The sequence below is a fragment of the Alexandromys fortis genome, unplaced genomic scaffold, assembly GCF_014885135.2.
Source record: "Alexandromys fortis isolate MF-2015 unplaced genomic scaffold, M_Fortis_MF-2015_v1.1 scaffold_2_1_26212458, whole genome shotgun sequence".
In the NCBI taxonomy this organism is placed as follows: domain Eukaryota; kingdom Metazoa; phylum Chordata; class Mammalia; order Rodentia; family Cricetidae; genus Alexandromys; species Alexandromys fortis.
In genome coordinates, this window is record NW_026067930.1 from 9390166 (window position 1) to 9403281 (window position 13116).

General features: G+C 43.5%; 1 protein-coding gene across 1 annotated transcript in view; it reads left to right on the top strand.

The window, feature by feature from the left end:
• Dnaaf11 (dynein axonemal assembly factor 11) overlaps positions 1-11203 on the top strand; it is a 159737-nt gene extending 148534 nt beyond the window's left edge. Inside the window, exon 12 of the mRNA XM_050144866.1 lies at positions 11077-11203. Coding sequence (XP_050000823.1) covers positions 11077-11191 — 115 coding nt within the window. The 3' untranslated portion in view covers positions 11192-11203. The remainder of the gene's footprint in view (positions 1-11076) is intronic.
• Positions 11204-13116: the final 1913 nt, after the last annotated feature.

The following is a 13116-nucleotide window of genomic DNA, read 5'->3' on the forward strand; positions in this document are numbered from 1 at the left end:
CCAGGCTGGTGGATCACAGACTGAAGGCTGGCCTCATCACCTTAGTGAAATTTAGCCTCAAAATGGCTAAAATGGTAGAGGACTTGCCTAGCAGGCACTGGGTCTCAAGTTCAATCCTCAGGAGTAAAAGCAAATAAACAAACACATATACAATAGTTTTGACTGTTCCTTGTTAAGAACATACCTTGTAAAGACAACTAAACAGTGTATATAGCACATACCGAATACTAGGGTGACCAACGCCTTGTTTCCTATGGTTGTCCCAGTCTTAACACTAGAATTCTCCACCACACAGATCCTCTCAATCCTGGAGAAAGCCCAGATGGTTAGATTCTAGGAAGCAAAACCTATTCGTGTTTTCTATGTAAAAGCAGAGACTTAAGAGAAGACAAGGATGTAAGGTGACGAACAGACCCTCCATGGGCTTATGGGGTACAGGAAAAACATTGATTTCTGTGAAGAAGTGTCAGTGTCAACAGACATTGTATTCACGAGGAAGACAAGCTTTCTAAATATTGCCACAGTCCCAGGTGGATATTAGGAGGTCACGTGGTGTGGTCTTGCCTAGCTACGGGATGATTGAACCGGCCCTCCCTGTCACTGGCAATATGGTTTTGTGTAAGTTAGTTATCCTAGTAAGCCTGTTTGCTTGGCTATGACGATGTGATACTAATCCTACTCACCTCACTGAGTTGTGGGAAGTTTGTGGCGTGGAGCAGAGAAAAAACTTCAGTACGTTCTAGCAGAAGTTCCGTATTGCTTAATCATGGAAGTGTATTCTGAGAAATGCTTTGCTAGATGGCCTCATCATTGGGCAACGTCACCGTTATTCCAACACTGCAGAGTTTACTTACACAAAGTATTGCGTGTATATCACGTGGTCATATTGTCTTTATGAACCATCATCACTACCATCATACATGTAGCCTGCTGTTGAGCAAAACGTAAATATAAATACTGAGCAAAAAAAAAAAAGGCTCCCTTGCCAGTAGTAAAGGCTGGATGCCCTAGTAAACAGAACTTCTAGTGAGATTTGAGGATGGATGCCTGCAATGGGAACTGCTCTTAAGGCTTCCTGGACATTTTCTTGCCAAGCAAGGATTCTTTGTTGATCTGATTTTGTATATATATAAAAAAAAATCTTGCTGATGGGGCCATTCCAGAGATGGATGTTTGTGATGATTCTTGACAGAGTTTCCTTGTAAAGCTCTTTAGGGCTTCTTTCAAACCCATTTTGCTGAGCTTTAAAATGAGAAGCATCTATCTTTTCCCAGCTTTCTAGACCTGGGGTCATTTCAGCCCTCAGCCTCTTTTAACGAGGCTGTTAGAGTGACGGAGTGTTACCAGCTGCGGCTAAGGAGGCCCGGGTCAGAGAGCTTCTTCAGCAGCAGCCCTGGGATAGAGCCATCAGCCACGGGACAGCTGCCTTCCTCACCTCCTGAGGGACCCTGTTCTGGGGTTCAGGCGACTAGAAGCAACTTAATTACAGCAGGGTTTTAGGCCAGGACTGGTGCTGAGAGGGGAAAGAATTATTTTCCCATTCTTTCAAAGTTATGTTGTACCACGTATGGAGAGAGACTGATGTGAAATTCTTGTGTTCAGCTGCATGAAATGAGAAGATCTTGAGTCTGAGGCCAACCTGGGCTAAAGAGAGATTATGTGTGAAATATTCTACCCACCTCATTGTTAACGAGTGGCTCAGTGGAAGCTTTATTATTGGTTATGACGAGAGCTGACACATTAAAATAATCTGTTCCTGAGAGAATTTGTTTGTGCTGCTGTGAATATGGAAGATTTGCATCACAGTTTTCTTTATCTTCACTCCTGTCCCTCAGGAGCTGCCAGGTCCTTACACTATAGAAATATGTGTGCACGCTCATTCACTCAGATGACCCTGGAAGAGGGTCGGCTAGACAACACCCAGGGTTGCACTGTGAGACACCTACAGATCCCACTGGCCTTTTCCCCAAGACTGAGAAAATATTGTATTTATGTGGATACAGTTCAATTTGCTCATTGATAGAGATTTGTGCAATTTGCAGTTTGGAATTATTATCATTTTTTCTATGTCTTGCTGCTAACTTATACATTCTCTTGTCTTCATTATGGTCCCTGTGGTGGGATTATGGGATCAGAGGACAAATGCGTGCGCGCGCGCGTGTGTGTGTGTGTGTGTGTGTGTATGTGTGTGTGAGAGAGAGAGAGACAGAGACAGAGAGAGACAGAGAGACAGACAGAGACAGAGAGACAGAAATAGAAACAGGCCTAGTAGACACTTTCAATTTTCCACAGCCTTTATACTACTTCAAACCACTGCTGAATGCCTGTGGTAAATCTAGTCACTCTGATTCCTTGCTGATATTGGGTGGTTTACATATTCAGCCATTTGTGGAATTTGTAAGAGTGTAAACTATTTTAACCTGTGGCAGTGTAAATACAATTGGCTCCTACAACCTCATTGGGAGTGGATTAGAAGGTGTGGTTTTGTTGGATTGGGTATGGCCTTGTTGGAGGAAGTTTGTCACTGTGCGGGAGGGCATTGAGGTTTCCTATGCTCAGGATAGAACCCAGTGTCGGTTGCCTTCCTGTTGCCTGCAGGATGTAGGACGCTTAGCTTCCAATACCATTTCTACCTGCACACCCCCATGCCTCTCTTCCTGATGGTGGCAGACTAAACCTCTGAAACTAAATGAGCCACCCCAATTAAATGTTTTCTTTGTCAGAGTTGCTGTGATCATAGGGTCCCTTCACAGTAATAAAAACCCTAACTAAGGCACCACCTAAGTCAGAAGGTTCCTCCCTCTGCAGGTCTATTAGATTTCCTACTGCTGTGACAGAAGGCAGCACAAAAGCAATGTGGGGAAGGACAGGCTTATTGTGATTCAGACCTGGAGAGTCCAGCCCATCTTGGAGGGGGAGGACAAGGTGTGGCAGTGGGAGTGTGAGGCAGGGGAGTGTGGGAGTGTGGGGTCACATTGGGTCTGCAATCGGGAAGCAGAGACAGAGAATGCTGCTGCACACCTGGTACTACTGTTTTCTTCCTTCAAGTCCTCTGGGACCATCAGTCTTTGGGATGACACTTTCCACATTCAGGGTGGGTCTTCTCTTCCCAGTTAAACTTCTCTGGTTAAAAAAAAAAAACTCCACAGACAGCCCAGAGTTGTGCCATCTGGATAACTCCAAATGCAGTTGTCTGTCAAGTTGACATAGCAGAGTGATCTGAAAGGAGGGAGCATCAACTGAGAAAAGCCTCTAAAAGATCCAGCTGTAGGACATTTTCTTAATTAGTGATTACAGATACAGGGACCAGGCCATTGTAGGTTGTGTCATCCTTGGACCAATGGTCCTGGAGTCTATAAGAAAGCAGACTTAGCAAGTCAACAAAAGCAAGCTAGTATTACTCCTCCATGCTTCTGGATCAGCTCCTAAATCCAGGCTTCTGTTCTACTTGAGTTCTTGACCTGACTTCCTTTGATGATGAACAGTGATGTGAAGTATGAGCCAAATAAACCCTTTCCTCCCCAAGTTACTTTGCTCATCATGCTTCATCACAGCCATAGTAACTCTAACTAAGACAACAGTCATATTGATGAAATAGTTTAACCAAACCATCCCAATATGCTCCCCTACAAGGTACAGATAGTACAGATAAATTCACATATATTTGTTATAAATTGAGATCTAAGATTTATATTGCCAACAAGCACATTTTAAAAATGCTCTCTGCCAGTAAGAGATGTGTGTGCAATGAATATGTGCATGATTTATGTATATGATATGTGTTTGTATATGTCTATGCATGATGTGTGTATGCGTGTGTGTACACGCACACATGCATTGTTTGCCTGTATGAGTAAGGGTGCATATGTGCCACCAAGTGTGTAAGAAGTACAGAAGACAGCCTTGAGTGTTGGTCTTACCTTTACCTTCTTTGAGACAGGATCTCTTGTTCTCTGCTGTGCATGTTAGCCTAGCTGGCCTATAAGTTGCCTCTCACGCTGTAAGAGTCCTGGAACTACAGACAGAATCCACTGCATCCAGTTTTACCTGTGTTCTGCAGATCTTAAGTCAGCTCGTCAGGATGACACAAACATTTTACACACTGGTCCAGCAAGCACTTCTTAATCCAGAAATTATTCTGAGAAACGCTGGTTTACGTATGCCCTTACTGCATAACTTAAGAATGTTGGGGTTTTCTTTTTATGTTTCCTGCCAGAAAAGAGGATGAGAGCTAGTTCTTCTCTGAGAATTCTGAAGGTGATATAAGAACAATGACATCATGCCTCTAAAGGGAGAGCTGGCTTCTCATTTGCATGAGATTCTGAGAGGTACGACAATCTGTCCAAGAACTCACTAGAGGGGAGCAGGACTTAGGGCCAAGGACTTTCCTGCCCTGCTGGGGTCTCTTCTATGTCTGTGCACCTTCGTGCTTTTCAGATCTTTTGTTTCTACAAACAGTGATTTTTGTGTTCTCAAAAGATGCCAAATAAAATCCAATATAAGGCAAATATCATAACTAAGATGCTAGGGTGGAATTTAGGTACATGAGGATAACAGCTTGCCTGTGTGATCAATCTCTCTGAGCCCTGATGGTGTCTTCTTACTTTTCTCTGCTGCAGGCCTGAGACCATCCCCTGGTCTCCTGTGGCAAGAGCTTTCTGATCATGGGACACTTGGCACCTTCTCTCATCGGCTCAGTCTAATGAACAGCAGCTCTCATAGGCTATTTGTTGTTATTATTGTTGCTTGTATTATTATTCGATCTCCATTCATAGAACCGGGGGTGTCTCTCTTTTTTAAACTCATACATAACCTGGAGAGGTGGAGAGAATGCCGCTTGGAAGCTGAGGCTGTGAGCAGCAGCGGGAGAGCCTGGGGGCTGTTTTCTTCGGGTTCCTTCATACTCAGCTCTCACTGGGAGAGGGATCTCTTGGAGTTTCATTGCTTAAAGGCACACAACAGGGAACAAAACCATTTTCCAAAGAAGGGTTTCCCCTAAGTTCCAAAAGTAGTCCAAATTGTGCATATTGGTGCTCTTACTCTCAAACGGCAAGCCAGTCTGGGAGAAGGCACGGCTCTCTTAAGTTCCTTGCATCACTGTCCAGCTGTGTGGCCCTGGGGTAATCATTTCACATTCTCATATTCAGTTTCAGCATGTGGGCAATTGTGTCCATGACCAAAAAGGTGTACCTGGGGATTACACGAGTTGTGGAGTGCTCACAGAGGTTCCAGGCTCTGGGGAAAGCTCTGTAAAAATGCATCCTCCCTGGGCATAAAGCATGCAGTCCATTGGCCATTTTAAAATGTGTCATGGTGACAGTGGGGTGTGACTTTCCTCCCTGCTTTCCTTCTGGGATGAGATGAGCCATGCTGTGCTTTAGCACAAAGCCAAAGGAGGGAGGGCAAGGATGACATCAGCAGGAGGGACTGGAGAGAAACGGATTTGTGCAGAGGCTTCAGTAAACATGGGAGGATGAGATCATCGCACCAGCTATTTCAGGAGCAGAAATCAGCACCCCAGCCAGACATAGGGGCATCTGGAAAGCTGCAATCGGGGCTGACTTTAATAATAATAATAATAATAATAATAATAATAATAATAATAATAATAATAAAGTGCTTAAATGTATTCCACTCCTAACATGTGACAAAACCATGCATTAAATACATATTGTCTCATTACTCTTCATTTCAACCTTATAGCATAGGTGGCATTGCTGATGTGCTTTCTTCAAGGTCACCCAGCAAGCAATGCAGTGACGTTCCCCTGAGATCCTGTGACAGTACTAGTCAGGGTGCAATTTAGTGTCTGTAACACAAGTTTAGACACCAAAATTTAAATGAATCAAAGCCAATCTCTCTCTTCATGTATGTGACTGTGGACAGACTCCTTCCTATGGCACCTAGCACTATGCCATCTTTGGGGTACTTGTCTCTCTGCATGGTCTATTAAGCACTAACTATCTCATCTCCATCCCTAGTTACAAAAAGGAGCAATGGGAAGAAGAGACACTGCCCATGTCTTTTGTTCACATACAAAGGACAAAATTTCAATCCCTGGTCATGTCCGGTTTCAAGAGAAGCATGTGAATGAATTGAAAATGTCTTTTGTTAGCACGCACTATAGCTATTACTAATATATTAGTGAAGAAATCAATGCCAACGGACTTCTGTACCCTATGTCCCAGTCAGCTATGCTGCGAGACTTGCTCTTGAGAAGTACTGAGCAGACTATGACCTGTCCTTTTGTGTCCGACACTAGATATTATTTTCAGCATATTACTAGATATTTGTAAGCATGCACCCTCTCCAGAGAAACGTAAGACACAAGAGATGCAGCTCTGAAGAGAAGGATCTAGCATGAGTTAAGCAACTACTGTGTACCAATTGGAATGGACACTTCCCATATACCATGCCATGCAAAAATTCTCAATACAACTGTTGGGAGATGCCAACACTAAGCCTGGGTAAGATGAAATGGCTTGAGGATGTTCATGCATTAAGTTAAATGCCCAGGTTTCAAAATTCCAGCAGGTAACCCCAAACAGATGACTTAATTACTCTGGTTGCTGCCTTCATGATTTCCCAAGTGGTGCTAGACCTACAGAATTACTGTGAGCTGATATGTTTTAGTGCACATAATGCACTTGGGATAGGACCAGACATCTCATAAGCACTCTACAATGGCTAAGTGATTATGGCTGATAGTGTTGATATTTTTTTAATTTTTTAAATGATTTATTTAACTTTATTTTATGTGTATTGGTGTGAAGGTGTCAGATCTCGTGGAACTGCATTTTCAGACAGTTGTGAGCTGCCATGTGGGTGCTGGGAATTGAACCCGGGTCCTCTGGAAGAGCAGTCAGTGCTCTTAAACGCTGAGCCATCTCTCCAGCCCCTGATAGTGTTAATATTGATAATACCGTCATCTCACCACGCTACCATGCATGAGACCCTGATTTATCTGTGCTAAAAGGTATTTGGGGAATGCCAAAGATGAAGGCTATCCTAGAAAGGATGGGGATCTTTTGGTCCAGAAGCTTAAAAATTAAAAGACTCATACAACATAAAAGAAAACAATAAAATGGGCTTTGTTGTTTTGAAAAAAACGAAACAGTTTTGCCAGTCCCAAGTGGCAATGAGGGTGGCTGAAGTCATTCTAAGTAAAGAGATTGTCTTGAAAACAAGTCTAGAGAACAGAAATGCAAGTGTGTTGCAGGACAGAGGAACAGCATGAGTGAGGACAGAGTGGGAGGCGAGGCTGGGAAGGTGGGGTAGTCCAAAGCACAGAGCTAATTTAAAGAGGCTGGCCTTTTACCGGAAATCAATAGGGAGCCCTTGAAGGTTTTGATCAGGACTATGCCAGGGGAAGATTGCCATGGCAACAGTTCTGGGGAAGCCTGCAGGGTGGAGTGGCTAGCTCACTCTCCAGTGCCATGGTTAAGAGAACAGGTAATAAGGATATGGATGAAAGTGACTGCTTGGGAAAACCCTACCCCAGAACAAATAAGGCCATGGGTGGAGGAGCATGTAAAGAGTCTTCATGATTTGTGTGTAGTGGGAACAGCAGAAGGAAGAGTAAACAGAGAACTCAATCCACAGCTCTTGGTGTCATGTCACTTAAGTAATAGCAGCCAATGCTCGCTCTGCCTCTTGTGACAAATTACTTCTTATTTTTTTCTAATTAGTTCTTGCTAGGCTTTGAGCTGTTTATTTACTCACATGCACACTTATTCGTGTGTTCCCTGTCTGTATTTGATGAATTCAAGGTCTGATTTGGGTGATGCTTACATAGGCAATTATAGCATAGGCTGCTGTAACAAAGAGGAACTCGAGTGCATACTTTAAACAAGCTTCATGGCAATTTCTCTTCCTCGTATAGGTTTAGAAGCACTGAAGAAATGGCTGGAAGGCATGAGGGTTGTAGCTCCTTCACCATCCTCAAACTAAAATTCCCATCTCATGACCCTTAGCAGCAGCTCTGTCCCATACCATTGTGATTATATTCAAGCCACATGAAGTGGGGAGGGAAGGAAGGGGTCCCCTCTCCTTTAAAATAATGACTCAGGAGGTGCACACATCACTTCTATCTATATTCCAACCACTCACATGACTGGCATTCTCTACTCATAACACATTCTTGCAAGGAAGGCTGATATTCATAATCTTTAAAATACTGAGAATGAAAAAATAAACAGATAAAAGGCAGATTTGAGAAAAACAATAACAATCAAAAATCCAAAATGCCCTCTACTACTCTACCCACCTTGCCTCTACAATGTCGACTAGTGCAGGACAAGGAGCTAGGGACTTGAAAGAGATTTGCCATTTTTCATAAAATGAATGAATGACAATATTGTGTTAAGTATAGGGCTACAAAGCTGAAATACATATATTATGGTTTCAAGTAAGTTTTAGTCTGTGTTGGGGGGATTGAAACTTAAAGAAAGAATTGCCATGCTGTTTCTATGGGGAAGAAGAGAAGCCTGTGTAAGGCTCAGTGTAAGAATTTACAAAGGAGTAAACCAGACAGTTCATCTAGGGCGGGAGAGGTCAGAAGAGACTTCTGCAGAAGACAATGCTCAGCTGAATTTGGAAAGATGAGTCGCCGCCGTGTTCTTAGGAAACCAAACAAGGGGAGCCTTTCAAGGGCAAGGGCAGAGTGTAAGCAAAGGGGAAAGATAGAGAAACAAGTTGGTATCTGGGGTGGGGAAGCATGGATGGGGATGGGGAGCAGATGGGTGGAGACTAGTAGACAAAAGTTGGAGTGAGGAGTGTGTCCTTCATAGTCAGCGTCTTTGGATGCAGGGTCTCTCGGAGACCCTTCTGTGCTCATCTGTAGAGGTGTTTTCAGAGAGGATTACCTAAGAAAGACAACATGATGTGTATGGATGATACAACCCAATGGTTTGGAGGTCCCAATGGAATAAAGTAGAAAAATAGCTGTAAGCCAGGATTGCTTCCAGATCTGCTCCCCCCACTGTATCTTCTACATGAAGACCTGTATCCTCTTCAATAAACCGTTCATTTCTCAGGTTGCTTATGGTCAGGTATTCTGTCATGGTCATGAGAAAAGACTCATCCTTAGGTAGGTGAGAGCTAGGCTTTGGACTTTATCCTTTGTCTCATGGGAAATGGCCGCCTTTGGGGCATCTGAAGCACAACCTTGCTAAGGTGTGATTGGATGCATTGATGCAATGATGTAACACATTTTCACTTGTAGAAACTTGATTTCGATGTCCTAAGTGGGGATGATTGATACAAGATGTAGGAGACAGAACTGCAGAGGGCCACTTTTCCTACTATCTAATGCAAGCATAACTTTCCATTATGTAAGGCATCTCATGAATACAGATAGAAGCATTTTATTTGAAATCAATTAAAATTGAAGTTGGCTCTTTTTTTCGGATTAAGGCTGATTGATTTTTCCTCATCATCAGATTTTCTTGTGTCCATTTTTTTGCCTCCTCTATTTACTTCTATCTCTTTTTGCTATATCTATAAACTGAAATCCAAAGAAACATGGTGTGCCCTTGGGAAGGCCTCCTGCCTTCTCAATGTTAGCTGAACTGTGTGTGTACAGAACCAGAAACACTAAGCCTTCCTGTAATGAAACCCTGTGCTGGAAGGAAGCTAGCCACATCTGTGGAAGTTTAACAAGAATGACCTTATAGGCTCATTTATTTGAACACTTAGTTACGAAAGAGGGGAACTGTTTGAGAAAGATTAGGAAGATTGAGAAGTGTGGACTTGTTAGAGTAGGTGTGACTTCACTGGGGGAAGAGTGTTTCTGGAGTGGGCTTTCATCAGATCCTCTTTTCCCCACCCCGTCTCTCTCTGCCTGCCTATTTGCATGTGGATTCCATGTAAAGCTCTTAGTTCCTACAGTGGCATTATGCCTACATCCTGCATGCTCCCCACCATGATGATCATGGACTAACCCTCTGAAACTGTAAGCAAGCCTCCAATTAACTGCTTTTCTGCTACATGTGTTGCCTCGATCATGGTGTCTCTTCATAGCAACGGAACACTGACCAAAATATTATCCAAACCATTGAGACCTAGAGAGGTGCAGATTCCAGGTAATTGCCACTTGTCTCTTTAACTGATTAAATACGACAAGGGACAAGGCATCTCATGATGCTTACAGGGTCATGAAGCAAAATGACAGCAATAAAGTCAGTGACTAAGGCTCAAGTCGCTCTTAGCTCAAGTCCTCCTCTTCAGCAAGATGGGACATCACAGCCTACATATCCCCACCTTTCACTCCTCATGGAGTTTCCTGCTTCTAAATACAGCAGGGGATTTGAAATGATGATTTTGACATTTCTTTCAATTATAAATTGAAATGTGTACAGTTTACCATATGCATAGTCAGTCTGCGGACATTTCCCTACTCATGGGCACACACACCATTAAGTAAATTCATACCCAGCTATTTAATTAATAAAAATTTCCCGCAAGCAGCACTCTGAAGGCTAGCCACCCTCCATCCTGCAAGGAGCCTAGGGTCAACACCATCTCCACAGTATTGGGCATGTGCAACAGCTTCCTGTGATTGAAGCACGAATAATGCAAGAAGAACTCTCTGAATGACAATGAGCCTGCCGACTGTTGCTTCGGCTGGATTTTAGATGATGTAAGAGCTGGACTTTCTGGTCACCTAAAATCGCTGTGCATTTGTGTGTACACAGTGTGGTTTTAGGTGACCAGGAATCCAGATCTTACTTTAGTTTTGCTAATTGTACAATATATATTTGGAATCTTAGAGGAGAATAAGACCAGTATCACACACACACACACACACACACACACACACACACACACAGCGAGAGAGAGAGAGAATATTGTACATCACACACATGCAGAGCATGTACACTATGTACCCCACACACACATGCAGTCCATTGTATACTGCTCTAACACACATGCACACATGCATACACACATAAACACACACACATACACACGCGTCAGCCTTACTCCTATCAGTAAATTATATACTGTAATTCAACCCTACATTAAATTCACCAGAGCCCTTTTTATCTCTTCCTCGGTCCACCCTGTGTTCCTCAGGTCAGCACGTCCTGAAAACTCCAAGTCGGCTGACAACTGCTCCAATCTCCTTGTCTCTAATTTTCACACCTGGATCCAAGCCACCCACATCTCATCTCCCCTGCTCCTGAAGTGACTCCCACCCACCTCTTCCCATGCGTTCCTGAACTCTCCAGTTCTCTCCATGGCAACTCGCATGACACAAAGACGTAAGCCAATTCATGTCCACTTCTTCAAAAAAATAAAAGTTGTACTTGCTCTCTTAGGGATTTTAAAAAGGGTAAAAGCCTGAACTTTCATCACTGCTCTGCTGACTAGGACCCTTGGTGACTCAGCACCGACCCCACTCCAGCTCTCTTAAATGAGTTCCATCATGAAATGGCATATTTATGCTCACAGTGTGTCAGTAAGGAAAACAAAGGTCTCTGCCTTTATGAAATTTACCTGCTCGGGGGTGAGACAACAGCCAGGGTAAATGTGACATGTTCTCAGCGTATGTGGTAGGAGGTATGTGGATAGAAAACAAAATCCAGTAGAGGATCGGGGCGAGGGCTTTAGGATGTCATTATAAACAGAAGCGCGTACGATCTCAGCAGCTTGTGTGAACGGTGAGAGTGAGCTACACACAGATCCCTGAAGGGAAGCATTATCTGGGCACAGAACAGCAGCACATTTTTTTTTCCTGTCGAAAAACCAGGACAACATGTTGCATGCCTTTCCTTCTATGTGGGGAGCCCAGGTAGTGGGTAAGTAAACAACGAAACCCATGAGCAAACAGGACGAGAGCAGAAAGTGATGAGAGGCTTCTTCAGTCCAGCCGAGTGCTGGGAAGTCACTGGCTGGGGCTTGCCTCTGATTATGCAGTTCAGCAAACCCTAGTACCAGCTGTCTGGGACAGCTCTCGTTATACAAACGCGGGCAGAGCTATAGCATACCACGCATTCACTTTCTCTCAGCACATTCTTTCACGCAACGGATGCTTCCACAGTCATCTGTGTGCTTGCACTCGTCAGACTAGTATGGCCAGGTCCGGTCACCTGACTATCTTGTTCAACCATGATTCCTGAGGGACTGACCTCACAGCCTACAGCATCCAGCATAGTGACTGACCTACACCACCATCAATGATGTGTGTTAAATATCAGAATGCACACCACTCTACTGCCTGCTTTGGATCTGTTTAGCTCCAAATCCAAAGCTCTTTACCTGGTAATGGGTTTGACTCAGAGTAGGTCGCTGGTTATAAAACGTAATCACAAATTACTCAGTGCGGATGTGTTTCTTCCGAACCTGTGTCTCATCTTCATGAATGTGACTCCTTCCCGCCAATGTATAGTGTTGTGATATCAGATAACTTCTGTAGCTTAGGTCATTTGTGGAGCCTTGTCCATCACATACAAAGCCCTGTTGTCCCGGTATGACAACACTAGGGAAGGACATGTAGGTTTTCCGCTCACCAGCTGCAGGCTAGCTAGCTCAGGAACACGTGTGCCAGAAGTGGATTTCCTTCCAGCTGAGTTACTGGCAGACACTCCTGTCTTTCTAGATGAAGTCCAGACATTCGAGAACAGGAACATGCCACCGCATCCTGTGCTGTCTTGTTGAAATTCCCGACCCACAGATTTCAGTAGAATTGAAGAGCTGTTTGTTACCTTTGTAGCAGTGAGTTTGGGGATGTGAGTTTCACAGCAATGGGTAACATCAGGAGCAATCGCATGCTTATGTAACACGGCACACCTCTGCTTTGTCATGTTCCCTGTTGCTCTGCCTTAATTGAACATGGACTTTCTGGGTTCATGCTTGATTTGATCATAAACATTTCTGCACCTAAAAGAATACTTGTCACGGGGTGACTATGTAACAACTATTTATTTAAAAAGTTAACGAAAGATTTTAGGATAGCCACAAAAAACCAAAGAAACACATAAAAAAAAAAAACCTACTTAATATTCTGACCAAAACAGAAAGAGGCAAAATCCCATAGATTCCCAAAGACTGTGAGGTAAAGTCATTCTGGATGTTCTGGAAAAGCCGAGCTGTTTCAAGAACAATTTCCTATAA